This window comes from Kogia breviceps, chromosome 3 (assembly GCF_026419965.1).
Source record: "Kogia breviceps isolate mKogBre1 chromosome 3, mKogBre1 haplotype 1, whole genome shotgun sequence".
Lineage (NCBI taxonomy): Eukaryota > Metazoa > Chordata > Mammalia > Artiodactyla > Physeteridae > Kogia > Kogia breviceps.
In genome coordinates, this window is record NC_081312.1 from 151,660,978 (window position 1) to 151,678,495 (window position 17,518).

General features: G+C 40.6%; 1 protein-coding gene across 3 annotated transcripts in view; it reads right to left on the reverse strand.

Annotated features, from left to right (window-relative positions):
- Positions 1-545: 545 nt before the first annotated feature.
- The window catches only part of SEC11A (SEC11 homolog A, signal peptidase complex subunit), a 47,671-nt gene continuing 30,698 nt past the window's right edge, over positions 546-17,518 (reverse strand). For 2 of the 3 annotated variants that reach the window (XM_059057356.2, XM_059057359.2), the window contains 3 exons: positions 8,576-8,695; positions 1,256-1,313; positions 546-1,067 (listed from right to left, as the gene is read on the reverse strand). In XM_059057356.2, coding sequence (XP_058913339.1) covers positions 1,017-1,067; positions 1,256-1,313; positions 8,576-8,695 — 229 coding nt within the window. In that variant the 3' untranslated portion in view covers positions 546-1,016. Of the gene's footprint in view, positions 1,068-1,255; positions 1,314-8,022; positions 8,061-8,575; positions 8,696-17,518 lie in introns of all 3 variants that reach the window. The other variant, XM_059057358.2, reaches the window with a different exon arrangement.

Consider the following 17,518-nt stretch of genomic DNA (forward strand, 5'->3'; position numbering starts at 1 on the left):
ATATTAAAAGAAAAAAACACAGGTGGGCTTTGCCTTTACTACTTTAAACCTTCCCTTCTTTAAGTCTGCATTAGAGAAAAGGAAAGTCAGTCACCTACAAGAAAAGGTTCAGGCGAATTAGAGTCTAAAGAAAACAAGTAGCACACTTGCCCTCCAGCACCTTCCTCATGCCTCCCCAGATGCTAACACTCACTACCATCTCGTAGAAAGAGCTGAGAACGTCTCAAGTGTAGAAAAGATTATGAGTCTACAGTAAAGTGAGATTTTCTGAACCTCTCAGCAACCAGCTGGGTTTAAACACATCTGAGACCCCCTAATGAAGAATCAATTTTATGACTGAGAGATTTCTTACGAATATCAATGGCTACTTTTGCGTCACAAAAACAAAAACAAAACAAACAAAAACCAGTTGTTAGTATTAGGACAACCTTCTTGGCTGAAGAATTGTTCACATCAAAGCCTGTATCTCCCCAAGGGCACTAAGAAACAGCACAGGAAAGCAAATATCAAAAGCTTTCCCAACAAACAAAGTCAGGGATAAGGGGTTTCGATATGCAAAGTCTTTTATTTAAAATTTTGAAAAGTTAAGACGACGACCACCTCAGTATATGCCATTCCCATTATAAGGAGGAATGACAGTTTCAAACTCGTGCAGAGCTGCATTTTCATTTACAGACTCTGTAGGCACTTTAGAAGTGAAGCTTGGCTTCAAAATACAAACACTGGGGGCTTTGGCTCAACCTTTTAATATAAAAAATTCACTGATGTACAAAAATGCAAAGTGTGACAATGACAACATATGAAATCCTGTGATTGAAAGTCCCCTCAAGTGCACGCTGTGGTGCACATGCACCCGCCCACACGTACTCTGCCGTGGAAACATAAACTAATGCAAATCAGTGCTACCAAGAAGCGCCAATATGTGTTCTCCATTCCACCAACCACAGATTGATATCTACTCCAAACATTCAGGAACAAAAAGTACAGCATCTTCCAGGAACAGCAAGGCAGACTTCTTACTCACGATGGACCAGCACAAATAAACCCAGCAAAAATAGTACTGCATACTAGAAAACAAACACAGAACCACAAGTCAGAGAAGCTTTTAAAAGTTCACAAATCCTCAGAGTTAATTAACAAACTGGCCTTTGTGACCATGATAAATCACTAAACTATCCAACTGGTCTCCCATCTTTTAACTGTAATCCATTTAACAGTTTCCAAACTTAATGAAACATACAGTACAGGATCTTACCTTAAATTTAGGATAGTCATTCATGAGGATCGTCACAATCCCAATATAAGGAACGAATCTAAACAAACAAACAAAAACCTGATCATCACAGAACTTTCTAAGTAGCTGTTGCATTTACTGAACATTCTCAGTATCTTCCATAGAATACTGATTTTCAGCTCACAAAATCCATTTGTATATACTGTCCTATTAGACCCTTTCAACAGCCCATGTGATAGGGAAGTTAGGGGTATAGCCATTTTATAGATGAGGAAACAGTTGCCCATGCACAAGGTAGATGGTGGAACCAGTACCAGATCTGAGGTCTCTGACCTCTAGTTTGTGACTCTAATGCCACATGCTGATTCAGTGTTAGGGGTTGGGTCTGTTGTTATAACCTGTGGAGAGCTGTCAATCTAGTTGGGGAGACAAGGCAAACACAGCCAGAACATTACAAGGTACTTCATGTTAAGTGTCCAAAAAGTGAGTGTACAGCTCTATTATAGTACTTAAGATTTCACCACACTCGCCTCTCACCATTGTGGCCTCTCCTGTTGCAGAGCACAGGCTCCGGACGCGCAGGCCCAGCGGCCATGGCTCACAGGCCCAGCCACTCCGGGGCACGAACCCGCATCCCCTGCATCGGCAGGTGGACTCTCAACCACTGCGCCACCAGGGAAGCCCCGACCCTCTCATTTTTTAACCACCTGTAATCTGGCTTTGGCTCTCTTAATCCTGAAACTTCTAGAACAGTTTAAATCACTGTATGCAGAAGACCAATCTCAGCTCCTATCTTCCTTTCCATCTCCGCAGCACTTGACTTTGATGACCAAAACCTTGCCCTTGAAATCCTTCTCCTTGGTTTCTGTAACATACCAGTCTCTTTCTCTACCTACCTCTTGGTTACTACACCTCTGTTTTTTCACTAGCTCTTGCTTTCCTCTTGTCACTAAAGTTTGTCCCCTCAAACTAGGTAAAACCACTTGTTAAATAATCTCATATCACCTCATATATTTCCTTTGAAGTCTTCATCATGAGTTTAATTACAGAATTAGTTGCCTAACTAGCTGGATAGTGTCTCTCTCCCCTACTAGACTCTAAGCTCTATAAAGGCAGAAACAGTGCCAATCTCTTCCCCACTGTATCTTCAAGGCTAAACTTGACACTTGGCACATAGCAGGGGCATCCAGTAAATACTGCCTGATTGAATGCTGGAATATCCAGGTCTCTTTTCTCTTTCCCTTGGGGATCTCACTTCCTTCCGGGACTTCAATTCTCCCCTCAAAACAAAAGACTCTTCAACATCACAAGAATTCAGGGCAGAGACAGATGTGGGAGGAAATAGCAGTTAGAAATGCACAACTTTCTTTTTTCTCTTCCTCTTCTACTGTTGGATTCCAGAGTGGACTGGGTGATACCATCCTAGAGCCTGTCCTAGAGAAGGGAGGTTGACCTCTGCATACTTTAAAATATCCCAGATACTTTTATTCAGGGCACCCACAACCTTTGTACACACCAAAGGTACACAAACAGAAATTACCTCCTATATAACACCTCTAACCATCAGAGGCTTAGGCAATCTTGAAAAACAGAAGTTTTGTCTTTGGTGCATTTTACTTCCTTTTAAGAGCTCCTCTTACTTCCCGTCTCCTGTCCTCACCCCATCCTGCCCCTCTCCCTCTGGCAGTACTACACAGACTCATCTCTCCCTCCCCATCCCCAAACTCCCATTTGCATAAGTTGATCTTTCTTAAAACCTACACCTCCATTGTGAGAATCATTTGGACAGCTCATTAAAAATGCAGATTGCGGACTTGCCCAGTGGCATAGTGGTTAAGAATCCGCCTGGCAATGCAGGGGACACGGGTTTGAGCCCTGGTCTGGGAAGATCCCACATGCCGCAGAGCAACTAAGCCTGTGCGCCACAAATACTGAACCTGCGTTCTAGTGCCCACGAGACACAACTACTGAAGCCCACACTCCTAGAGCCCGTGCTCCGCAACAAGAGAAGCCACCACAAAGAGAAGCCCGTGCACCACAACGAAGAGTAGCCCCTGCTTGCCGCAACTAGAGAAAGCCCGCGTGCAGCAACTAAGACCTAACGCACCCAAAAATAAATAGATAAATAAAAATTTTTTAAAGTGCAGATTGCTCTATCTTCCCAGATTTACTGAGTCAGAGCACCTCTGGAAGGTCGGGCCCAAATGACGCTTCTGCACATTAAAGTACAAGAAGCACAGTTCTAGCAAGCAAGATGTATAGAACAGGCATGTGGTGACAAATCATATCCCCTTTTAGGGCCCATGCTTTAGTTTCAACCCCTGGGACCTCTAAGAGCTGAAAAGTAACAGTCACTACAGAATGGCCTAGCTAGGCTCTAGGAGAGTAGATAAAGGTTTTCTATATTTTTAATACACATATTTTTTCTTTTTAATGCAACAACTCTATTTCTTTTGTCTCACTTATAACATCTTCATAAAAGCAACAGTTTCCAGTCTTTCAGAAGGAAAATCATCTAAATTTAAGAACACAAAGGCAAATGCCTTACAGTAAAATGTAGATTAAAACCTATAAAAGCATCTGTAACTTCTACTAAAACAACATCAGGGGCTTCCCTGGTGGCACAGTGGTTAAGAATCCGCCTGCCAATGCAGGGGGACACGGGTTCAAGCCCTGGTCTGGGAAGATCCCACATGCCGCGGAGCAACTAAGCTCGTATGCCACAACTACTGAGCCTGTGCTCTAGAGACCACAAGCCACAACTACTGAGCCTGTGTGCCACAACTACTGAAGCCTGTGCACCTGGAGCCCGCGCTCCTCAACAAGAGAAGCCACCGCACCGCAACGAAGAGTAGCCCTCGCTCACTGCGACCAGAGAAGGCCCACACATAGCAATGAAGACCCAACGCAGCCAAGAATAAGAAAATAAAAATCCTTAAAAAAATTTTTTTAAATAAATAAAACAACATCAGACTGCTAATTCTGGCCTGATGATCAATCAGCAGCCATGCTCATGGGTAGAAACTTTCACTGTTACCTCCATACAATGATATCTAGGCTCAAAGAACCACAATGATCACATAGTCTGCTTATGGGTTATCCATGGAAACATTCCCCCCGCAAGGTGGTTTTTCCTTGACCACCATAAGTGTGAAATAGAAGCAACTTGATCTTTAGGAGTAATAGAAGCAAAACATAAGGTTGCCAGAATATGACAGGCAGTCCAAAGTCAAACAAAAGATTTAATTACCTATACTACTGTTTTCCTCCATGGACACAGACAGTCAAGAGTTGCTAATCAAGTGAATAATGCTGCTATCATCAGTCATCTTAAATTCAAATCAGTTGCACTTTTTCCCTACTGAGTTCAGATAAACTCTGCTAAAGCAGAGTTGATAATAAGCAGAGGTTTAAAATAAGTAAAACAAATGCCATCCACAAAGCCAACCTCAACACCTGCCTGTGGCAAGTTAACATCTAGAAGGTACAGTAGGGGTAAATACATGTCCCTGGGAGTTCTTGGGATCAAAGCTGCTGCTCAGAAAGGAGCCTCAGAAGTAAGAACTATCTGATGCTCTGGGTGAAAATAATGTCAGATGTCAAAAGGGATCTACGTCTGGGAAGTTTGGACCCCAGTAGCTGCCTTAAAAAGGATCATTGTTTCTATCCCGGAACGGTCTGTTTCAAGCTAAGTAAAAAGTACATTTTAAAAGACTCCTCCAGGACTTCCCTGGTGGTCCAGTGGCTAAAACTCCATGCTCCCAATGCAGGGGGCCTGGGTTTGATCCCTGGTCAGGGAACTGGATGCCACATGCGTGCCGCAACTAAGAGTTAGAATGCCACAACTAAAGATCCCGCACGTGGCAACAAAGATCCCATGTGCCACAACTAAGACCAGACGCAGACAAAAAAAAAAATTAAGTAAATAAAAGCCTCCTCCATAAAACTGATTTCAGTCAACAGAGAGCTCAATTACTCTGCTCCTTCCTTTATTTTTATTCTTCTTTTTGCTGTCAATATTTCTCTATTCCCTGATCTTCTGCCAGGCTTTCATCCTTCTTTCCTGTTGCTTTCTACTCGTCTTTGACTAACAGGTTCTCTTGTGTTTTTCAACTACCTGAATTTAGAAAGAATCTCCCTTATTCTTAGTTGGTTCAGCATTAGTTTCACTTTCTAAAAGTGTTTTATTACATGCTATAACATGAATGAACCTTGAAAACATTATGCTAGGTGAAAGAAGCTGGACATATTGTAAGACCACATATTGTAAGATTCTGTTTATATAAAATGTCCAGAACAGGCAATCCATAGAGACAGGAAGTAGATTAGTGGTTGCCAGGGGCTGAAGGGAGAAGGGGATGCGGAGTGACTGCAAATCAGTACTAAGTTCTCTTTTTGGGGTGAGGAAATGTTCTGGAATTAAACAGTGGTGATGGTTTTACAACTTTGTGACTATAATAAAACTCGCTGTACTGTACACTTTAAAAGGGTAAATTTTATATCCTAATATATGTGAATTATATTTCAATAAAAAATTGTTTAAACTTGTTTTTATTTAGGGCTTTAGGCTTCAGTGTAAAATTTTTTAGTGTGCAGCTGTCTGAAAAAAAAATTTCCAAGGTTTGGGTACAGTCTGACTCTGAAATATAGCTTAGCATTTTATAAACAGAATTTTCACAAAAGGAGGTGATGTGCCTCATTATGAGTCAAGGTAAGTGGTGACATAATCAATGGAAAGTGAATTTGTACAGTTAAGATTCTGTGCTCCTGCTGTTCATGTCCCAGATGTTTATACTTCATGGAAAGTTACTTAATTCAGAAAGTACCAGACTATAACATTTTTTAAATTAACAGCCAGAAAAAGGCCTATAACTTTCAATGTTGGGATTTTAGAAATAACACTGTACATAGTTTGGGACTTTAAAAAAATTCTTTAGAAAGGCAAGTTACTTGAGTAAAAGGAAGCCTGGTTCCTCCACCCTTCCATAGGATGATGCATGTTTTTACCCAAACAGGGGACCAGAATGAGCAGACAGAGCTGCACTAAACACCTAAGAATCAAGATCCAGATAAAGGGACCCTCTGGGAGGAGTACAAATAAAACTGTACAGCAAAATTTGTCCAAAGCCTTAAAATATGCTTATGTTTCACCAGGTCATTCCAAGTATAAGAATTTACTGTGAAAAATAATTGGGCAGAGGCACTGAGATATATGTAACAGGGATGCTCATCATAACACTGTTCACAATCAAAGGCATCTGACAATAAGAGACTGGCTAAATAAAAATAGTCTTTCCACACAGTGGAGTAACATACAGATTTGAAAATGATGATATGGAAATAAATCTTTTGATTTATAGATACTAATAACATTGGAGGATAAAAAAGAGGTTATAAGCAGTGTGACCATTCTCTCCCCATAAACAAAATGTGTTTATGTATACATACTTATACATTAAGATCTGCATCTTTACACATATCGGCTAAAAGAACACAAACCAAAAAATTAAAAATTTATGGAGGAACTGAAAGGAAAGAAATGACTTTGCTTTTTTTTTTTTTTTTGCGGTATGCAGGCCTCTCACTGTTGTGGCCTCTCCTGTTGTGGAGCACAGGCTCTCGATGTGCAGGCTCAGAGGCCATGGCTCATGGGCCCAGCCGCTCCGTGGCATGTGGGATCCTCCCGGACCGGGGCACGAACCTGTGTCCCCTGCATCGGCAGGTGGACTCTCAACCACTGCGCCACCAGGGAAGCCCCCGACTTTGCTTTTTGATGACTGTTATTTCCTTATGTTTCTACAAGAATCTGTACATTTGCAATTAAAGGAAAAGCAAAAAGACTCTAAGAGGCTGATATTAGCAGCACCTTAGGAACTGAGGGAAATGGGGACTATCACTTCTCAGAAGCACTGACAATCTAATTTGAATTATAAAAGTATGTTTAGCTCCATCATAGGAAATCAAGTTCCCTTGAACTGGAGGTGTGCACAAAAAACCAGGTCTGGGGCTTCCCTGGTGGCACAGCGGTTGAGAATCCGCCTGCCGATGCAGGGGTCACGGGTTCGTGCCCCGGTCCGGGAAGATCCCACATGTGGCGGACCGGCTGGGCCCATGAGCCATGGCCGCTGAGGCTGCGCGTCTGGAGCCTGTGCTCTGCAACGGGAGAGGCCACGACAGTGAGAGGCCCACGTACCACAAAAAAAAAAACCCCAAAAACCAGGTCTGCCGAAGACAAAACACATTGGTGCTTTTTCTGATCCGATCTCTCTGGCCCCAAACTGAACATCTCTTCTGCTGTAACTGAGGCAGCTTTTACTTAGTAACTTGAATTTATTTCTTTATGGGAACACAGTTCCTCAGTTCCACTGTTCCACTGTTCGCTAGTGGAATCACTGAATCCACAGTGTTCTAGGTTAGAAGGAGCAGATGTTCTGACAGTGGGTAAGAGTGCCATGTGGCATCTAAAGAGTGAGAACAAGCAGCTACCCATCTCAGAAGTGTTATACCAGTAATTTTGCTACAATGGTTAAAAGGGTGGGCTCTGGAGTCAGCCAGCCACTTATCATCATCAGTGTGACCTTAGATAAACAACCTAACATGTGTTTCCTCATCTGTAGAATGGAAATATTAGGGTTGTTCTGAGGTTAAAATGAGGTAATACTTGTAAAGAAAGCACTTAGAATGAGTCTCTGGCACAGAGTAAGCCCTAATAAATGTGAGTTATTGTTAATAGTATTAATAACATGAAGGTAGTAATAATCCCATACTTCCTCATACCAGTAACTTACAATTCCTGTCCTTCACTGATCTGTTCTCCTGATAAAATCTGAAATAAACAGGCTTAATATAACTTTTAAATTTCATTTGACCTCAATAATTTCAAAACTAGAAATAAAACAATATGGAATAAATCAACATGATGAAATTAATCTAGATGAACACTTTAAGTTGCTGACTCAGTAAACACTTAAGAAATGTAAGTTTCAAGAAGCAGGATTAATACCACTCTGGATCCCCAGAGCCTAGCACAGTATTAGACGTCAGAGTACATGGAAGGTGCCCAATAACATTTCTGAAATGAATTACACAGACGAATGAATTTTTTAAATTGTCACTCTAATTCATCCTCATCACTAATATTCTGTTCTTTTATAGCACCCCATATCCTCCCTTCTGGAGCAGTAAACCTGAAGTTTCAGATGCATTTTAAGAAGCATACTTTTTCAAAGGACACAAGGTGATTTGGCCGAACCAGGACCAAACCATTATATTCAATTGTGTATGATCAGACAATATGATCGAGAGAGCCAATGTTTCAGTAAATCTCCCCTCTATACTTACCCCCTCGCTCTCCCCACGACATCTTTTTTCTCTAGCCAATGTTGTCCTTGCTTATAGAGGCCTCGGTCATCAACAGCATTATTATCTCCTTTGGTCAAAAACTTGATATGTCCATTTTGCCTTAAAAGAGTAAGGGAAACCCAAGTCACCAAATACCTTCATGCCATTTGAAAGTACAAAATTTGTTCATGTTAACTGAAAATTCCTGTGGAACTGTGGCATTTTATCATCATTCCCAATATCAAAATAATTATTTATTTAGCTAAAAGGGATGTTCATAGCTATATTGTTTACAATAGGGAAAAACTGGAAGCAAACAAAGTCTAACAGGAGTTGAAATCTACACAAGCATTAAGGCCAATGATACAGAAGAAAATTTAATGACATCAGAAGATCATACAAATATTATTAAGTGAAAAAATATTACAAAATAGCATGTACAGTATAATCTCATTTTTATATTAAAATAAACACAAACCACCAATATTTTGGAAATACAAAGCACAAAGGAATACATTAAACTACTTAGTTTGGATATAATCTGCCAAACGAAGACTCTGGGAACTACAGAATGACCCAGTTTCTTCAACCAATAAATTGCAAGGGACAAAGAAAGTTAGAGAAGGAATTTACAGATTTAATAAAAGACATTATAAAGCCATATCAACCAACTGCAATTGAGGACCTTCTTTGAATCTGGATTCAAACAAATTGTTAAAAAAAGTTAAGACGCAATTGGAAATTTCAACAAAGATTGGAAACTTAATGATACAAAGGAATGACTGTTCATTTTTTTAGGTGTAAGAATGTTAATAGCACAGGCTCCGGACGCAAAGGCTCAGCGGCCATGGCTCACGGGCCCAGCCGCTCCGTGGCATGTGGGATCCTCCTGGACTGGGGCATGAACCCGTGTCCCCTGCATCGGCAGGCGGACTCTCAACCACTGTGCCACCAGGGAAGCCCCTCTATGGCTTTTTTTAGCTGACCTTTAGCTTCTCATTTATTTTCTCCAACAAACATGCACTATTTACAAGCCAGGGTCTACAGAAACATCATCCTACTCGATCAGATAATTATTAATTTAATTCTACTAAAGAACCATTAGGCTTCTAGCAATCTTAAAATTTAACTGAAAGCAAAGTACATTTTACAGTGATAAAGACTATCTTAAAATTAACTCAAGTGAGTTGGGTTAACAGTTACACTAGAAAGAAGAAAAATAGCTTTAACTCCTACTGACTAATATCCACTGAGATTCTAAGCCAGAAACTGGCTCACTACACACTAAATCATCTGCAGATAAAACTAAATTGGGAGGTGCTGCAATACCAAAAACAGTCAAGTGCAAACAGTCTCATTAAAAATGAGATTCCAATGAGAAAAAATGCAAATATATACAGAGAAAAATAATTTGTAGCTGACAACTCAGTAAGTGAACGAATGTCTGAAAAATCCTGGAGGGTAAAAGAAGACAGGTGCCAAGGGGGGGCTAGCTGTAGAGTGAAAGTCAGGAGCAGCAGGAAGAAGAGTCCATTCAACCAGGAAATAACACCAAGAAAAGAGGCAGAAAAGTAAAGTATGAGGAAAGAAAAGCTGGGAAATGGGAAACTCGCCAGGAAAGAAAAGGGATACTACGAGAGATGTGAGTTATTCCCAAAGACTTAATCTGTCAACAAAACAAACAAACACAATTTCCCCCCCCTCTGGGATGTAATCAGGACCCACAATAGCTGTTTGATAAAGCACAGGTTTCCTTCATCTACTTAATAGTGCAAGAGGGAGGGCCTCCCTGGTGGCCCAGTGGTTGAGAATCTGCCTGCCAATGCAAGGGACATGGGTTCGAGCCTTGGTCTGGGAAGATCTCACAAGCCGTGGAGCAACTAGGCCCATGAGCCACAACTATTGAGCCTGCGTGTCTGGAGCCTGTGCTCCACAACAAGAGAAGCCACGATAGTGAGAGGCCTGCACACCGCGATGAAGAGTGGCCCCCGCTTTGCCCCAACTAGAGAAAGCCCTCACACAGAAACGAAGACCCAACACAGCCAAAAATAAATAAATTAATTTAAAAAAATTTTTTTAAATAGTGCAAGAGGGCCTTCCCTGGTGGCGCAGTGGGTGAGAGTCCGCCTGCCAATGCAGGGGACACGGGTTCGTGCCCCGGTCCAGGAAGATCCCACATGCCGCAGAGCAGCTAGGCCTGTGAGCCATGGCTGCTGAGCCTGCGCGTCGAGAGCCTGTGCTCCGCAACAGGATAGGCCACAACAGTGAGAGGCCCGTGTACCATTAAAAAAAAAAAAAAAAAAAAATAGTGCAAGAAATATTCTCTAGTGGCAACCAGCTCCTATTAAGCCTACTATGAAGACCTATTTTAGCACTTCACAACCCACTAGCACCGAATCCTGATTGACAACACATTTATATGGGACTTATCTCTTGCTAGCATAGGGACCAAATATTTAGTATTATCTATCTCCAAGGAGCTCAAAGCACTTAAAATTTAATTCAACCATCACAATACTGTGATGTTAGGAGGGAGGAAATAACTTAGATAAGATAAAGACCCCAAGGGCCAAATGGGTGCAAATAATGTATCTATCTGCACAGAAAAAGCAAAGGAAAGGACTAAGTCACCCCAATGGAGAATTCTCCTTCTAAATACTTGACCACATGCCAGTATTCAATATCATCAAATTATAATACTACCTATAGGCTGAACTTACTAAATACATACTAGAGTAGGCTATAAAATAAGATAAAGTAAGAGTTTGTATGTGGGAAAAATGTAAGTATTACGAATTGCTGACTAACAGGCTAATACGAGGAGCTATCCACGAAAATTAAGTCAACTGATAAACATTTAATAGCTATCTCACCTTTTATATTAAAAAAACAAACTTCACTATCTCCGCTTTCCTAACTTGTCCATTTTGGAAGAAAATGGAAAGCAAGAAATAGGCGAGGGGAGAGAAGGATTCAAAGAAGATGTTTTTTGCTGTTTGCCACAGTACATATAACCTTACCTGCATGCACATCTCATAGCCCTCCATTTTTCACGTAATTAAAAATACAGTATTAACTATAATCAGTGCAGGAGGTGGTTAAGTCTTTTTTTAAAAAGAAAAAACAATGCCGGGGGGAGGGATAAATTGGGAATTTGGGATTAACAGATACATACTACTACGTATAAAATAGATAAACAACAAGGACCTACAGTACAGCACAGGGAACTATATTTAATATCTTGTAACACGTTTAGTTTAAAAAAACAAACAAAATAATTTTTTTTTGTGGTACGCGGGCCTCTCACTGTTGTGGCCTCTCCCGTTGCGGAGCACAGGATCCGGACGCACAGGCTCAGTGGCCATGGCTCACGGGCCCAGCTGCTCCACGGCATGTGGGATCTTCCCGGACCGGGGCACGAACCCGTGTCCCCTGCATCGGCAGGCGGACTCCCAACCATTGCGCCACCAGGGAAGCCCAAAATAATTTTTAAAAATATAAAATGATTAAGGGATAACACAACCTCCAAACAAAAACAAAAACTCCAATTCCAACCACTTTCTCACAATTTCCTATTGTCCCCAAATATCGGAAATTACTTAATGTTTCTGTTAAGGGAATTTTTCCTGAGCTCAATAGTGCATTAGAGAGAAGCCCTTGATAACGTGCACTTTTCCACTGCCTAGTCAGATAGTTCAGGACACAAAATTAGTCTCATGTGGATAACAGGCAGGACTAGATGAACAACTACACTGGGCACAAAGAACAGATTCAAATTCATGGACCTAGTACCATCGTATTAAGTAGTACTTGGTAAGGTCATCTTTTAGTTCAGGGATTCTTTGCATATGTGGTAATACCAGATATATTCTACCATATGCTCATGAGATAATCATGTTACAAAATAGTATTGAGGACACAGCTGACTCCAAGTTTCTGGGAAACAACTGAGGCAAACATCTCATTGTTTAGGTTATGTGCTGCTTGGAGGGCAGATATTCTACAGCTGGAGAAGATGGGAAAAAAGTCAAATATGGATTTTTCCAGACAGTTGCAGAAATAAGTTCTGATGTCACATCAGAGCTTTTTCCAGGTAGCTAAAGTCGTGCCCACAAACCTTGCCTGCCACAGTGATGGAGTGCCAGTCAACGCAATGCCGTGTATCTGACAGGGTCTTGGTGCTCCCGTCTGGTGTCAGGCCTGAGCCTCTGAGGTGGGAGAACCGAGTTCAGGACACTGGACCACTGGAGACCTCCCAGCCCCATGTAATATCAATCAGCGAGAGCTCTCCCAGAGACCTCGATCTCAATGCTAAGACCCAGCTCCACCCAACGGCCAGCAAACTCCAGTGCTAGATGTCCCATCCCAAACAACTACAGGACAGGAACACAGCCTCACCCATTAGCAGAGAGGCTGCCTAAAATCATTCTAAGTTCACAGACACCCAAAAACATACCACTGGATGTGGCCCTGTCCACCAGAAAGACAAGATCCAGCCCCACCCACCAAAACAAAGGCACCAGTCCCCTCCACCAGGAAGCCTACACAAGCCACTGAACAAACCTCACCCACTGGGGGCAGACACCAAAAACAATAGGAACTATGAACCTACAGCCCGCGAAAAGGAGACCCCAAACACAGTAAGTTAAACAAAATGAGAAGACAGAGAAATATGCAGCAGACAAAGGAGCAAGATAAAAACCCACCAGACCAAACAAATGAAGAGGAAATAGGCAGTCTACCTGAAAAATAATTCAGGGTAATGATAGTAAAGATATCCAAAATCTTGGAAATAGAATGGAGAAAATATAAGAAACATTTAACAAGGACCTAGAAGAACTGAAGAGCAAACAAACAATGATGAACAACACAACAAATGAAACAAAAAATTCTCTAGAAGGAATCAATAGAAGAATAACTGAGGCAGAAGAACAGACAAGTGATAAGGAAGATAAAATAGTGGAAATAACTACCACAGAGCAGAATAAAGAAAAAAGAATGAAAAGAATTGAGGACAGTCTCAGAGACCTCTGGGACAACATTAATTGCACCAACATTTGAATTATAGGGTTCCCAGAAGAAGAAGAGAAAAAGAAAGGGTTTGAGAAAATATTTGAAGAGATTATAGTTGAAAACTTCCCTAACATGGGAGAGGAAATAGTCAATCAAGTCCAGGAAGTGCAGAGAGTCCCATAAATAAAACACTTAGAGGAAAACATAGGCAGAACACGCTATGACATAAATCACAGCAAGATCTTTTTTGACTCACCTCCTAGAGTAAGGGAAATAAAAACAAAAATAAACAAATGGGACCTAATGAAACTTAAATGCTTTTGCACAGCAAAGGAAACCATAAACAAAACAAAAAGACAACCCTCAGAATGGGAGAAAATATTTGCAAATGAAGCAACTGACAAATAATTAATCTCTAAAATATACAAGCAGCTCATGCAGCTCAATACCAAAAAACAAACAGCCCAATCCAAAACTGGGCAGAAGACCTAAATAGACATTTCTCCAAAGATATACAGACTGCCGACAAACACATGAAAGGATGTTCAACATCACTAATCATTAGAGAAATGCAAATCAAAACTACAAAGAGGTATCACCTTGCACCGGTCAGAATGGCCATTATCAAAAAATCTACAAACAATAAATGCTGGAGAGGGTGTGGAGAAAAGGGAACCCTCTTGCACTGTTGGTGGGAATGTAAATTGATGCAGCCACTATGGAGAAGAGTACGGAGGTTCCTTAAAAAACTAAAAATAGAACTACCATATGACCCAGCAATCCCACTACTGGGCGTATACCCTGAGAAAACCGTAAGTCAAAAAGAAGCATGCACCACATGTTCAATGCAGCATTATTTACAATAGCCAGGACATGGAAGCAATCTAAGTGTCCATCGACAGATGAATGGATAAAGAAGATGTGGCATATATATACAACAGAATATTACTTAGCCATAAAAGAAATGAAATTGAGTTATTTGTAGTGAGGTGGATGGACCTAGAGTCTGTCATACAGAGTGAAGTAAGTCAGAAAGAGAAAAACTAATACTGTTTGCTAACACATATATATGGAACCAAAAAATAAAAAATAAAATGGTCCTGATGAACCTAGGGGCAGGACAGGAATAAAGATGCAGACATAGAGAATGGACTTGAGGACACGGGGACGGGGAAGGGTAAGCTGGGATGAAGTGAGAGAGTAGCACTGACATACATACACTACCAAATGTAAAATAGAAAGCTAGGGGGAAGCAGCTGCATAGCACAGGGAGATCAGCTCAGTGCTTTGTGACCATCTATAGGGGTGGGACAGGGAGGGTGGGAGGGAGGTGCAAGAGGGAGGGGATATGGGGATTTATGTATACATATAGGTGATTCACTTTGTTATACAGCAAAAACTAACACAACATTGTAAAGCAATTATACTCCAATAAAGATGTTAAAAAAAAAAAAAAGGTAGTATTGAGCAGATCCCAGTGTTGCATGGGGAGGAAAACGTATGTTTATAAGACAAAAAGAGAATGACCCCCAACTTAACATTTTATCTCTGGATGCTAGGATTACAGGCAATTTTGTATTTTCCAATTTCACACAGCATCATGTGTAAGAATAATGTAATAAGAATGTTCATAAGATGGAGATTCAATATATGAAAAAAAAGTTTTATGTTATATTTACAAATTTACAAAGTTACATAAGAAGCAGATGGAAATTTTAATCTGAGGGCCCAGGGTTCAAGTCTCTGTCCAGGCACAATAAATAAATAAATAAATAAAATTTATTTTAAAAGAGTAGGGCTTCCCTGGTGGCACAGTGGTTGAGAATCTGCCTGCCAATGCAGAGGACACAGTTTCGAGTCCTGGTCTGGGAAGATCCCACATGTCGCGGAGCAACTAGGTCTGTGAGCCACAACTACTGAGCCTGTGTGTCTGGAGCTTGTGCTCCGCAACAAGAGAGGCTGTGATAGTGAGAGGCCCGCGCACCGTGATGAAGAGTGGCCCTTGCTCGCCGCAACTAGAGAAAGCCTTCGCACAGAAACAGACCCAACACAGACAAAAATAAATAAATAAATAAATAAATTAATTAATTAAAACATTTATATTTTAAAAAATAGATGGAGAAGGAAAGGAGGAATGAGACGAGAGAGGTTAGCTGAACAATTCCTACCTCTATTCTTAAAGCTCAGGATTTCATTTCTTAAAACTAGGTTCAGATGACAGAAACGTGTAACAGTGCAAAAACCAGCTTGAAAATGTTCAGGACACATTTACTACAAAAACTTAACCCATTTTGGTTGTCATTTGGTCCCATATTTAAGAACAATGTTAATACTATTAAATCAAATGATTATTACAACCAGGTATTTTAGTCTTCCCCCGACCCCAAAAAAGGAAATTTGAAACTTCAGAAGATTAATAGGATCTGTTATTTTAACAGGCCTGCTAACTGAAGGCACCTCAAATGTTTAAAGTAAATGACCAATAACATCAGATTACAAACACCATACAGTTTAAAATGTCCATAATTCTGTTAAATTTAAGGAATCTGTAATTGATACATCTGTCAGTGAACCTGTCCTGAAACAAGATAACTGTTTTAAAATTAAAAACTCAGGACTTCCCTGGTGGCACAGTGGTTAAGAATCCACCTGCCAATGCAGGGGACACGGGTTTGAGCCCTGGTCTGGGAAGATTCCACATGTCATGGAGCAACTAAGCCCATGCACCACAACTACTGAGCCTGCACTCTAGAGCTCGCGAGCCACAACTACTGAGCCCACGTGCCACAACTACTGAAGCCCGTGCGCCTAGAGTTGGTGCTCCACAACAAGAGAAGCCACCACAATGAGAAGCCCGCGCACCGCAACGAAGAGTAGCTCCCACTCGCTGCAACCAGAGAAAGCCCACTCACAGCAACGAGGACCCAATGCAGCCAGAAATAAATATAAATAAATAAATATATATACACACACACATATATTAAAAAAACTATTCTAAAATAAATAAATAAATAACTCAATTTCAAAGGATCACACATAAAAATTGACAACTTCTGCTCTAACCAAAGCAGGGCGTGATTTTTTCTGATAAATTCAGGGGAAAGTTGGTTTTGATTTGTTCACAACAGGCAGTGCTGAGAACAAACCACACAAATATACTTTTGAGAAGGTGGAAAACACTACCTGTACTGAATAAACCTTCACGATAAATAAAAGTAAAATTAAAAAAAACTAAGTTATTCCTTCCTAGTCACTAATAGAAACAATATAAAAATTATAATATTCCAATATACTGAAGTATGGAAAAAAAAGAGCAGTAAGATCTTTGTTTTATCAATGAAGAAAGAACTTTTCTAAGCTAGAATGTTTACAGGGATTTTTCAAAAAGCAACAGTTGACAGTTCCCTCTTCTGGAAGTGGAGAATGTAAACTACTTGAAAGGGTGGTAAGCATGAGGTAGTATCTATCTAGGGCTTCCTCATACTCAAGAAACTACATCACTCCCACTGTTTTACTTCCCTCTGTATGTCCTCCAGGACACTCCCTTTTCCTTCATTTCTTTCTTTCCTTCTTTCTGAAAGTTTTCCTATTACAGACTTGGAACGGAGGGGGTGAGGAATATGTAGCTGCACAAGGAAGCATAGGCTTAGAGCCCAGAGATCTTTTTTTTTCCCCTGCATACTTTATTTTATTATTATTTTTTATTGAGGTATAGTTGATTTACAATATTATATTAGTTTTCAGGTGTACAACACAGGGATCCAAAATTTTTAGATTATACTCCATTTGAAGTTATCTTAAAATATTGAACCCAGAGATCTTATAGTTCATCTTCCTAAACCTCTTTCTACTATAGACAGGGAAACTGAGACCCAGAGAGGTGACAGTTTTTGCTCATTGTTATGTCCCTCCTCCATACCAGGGGATTCT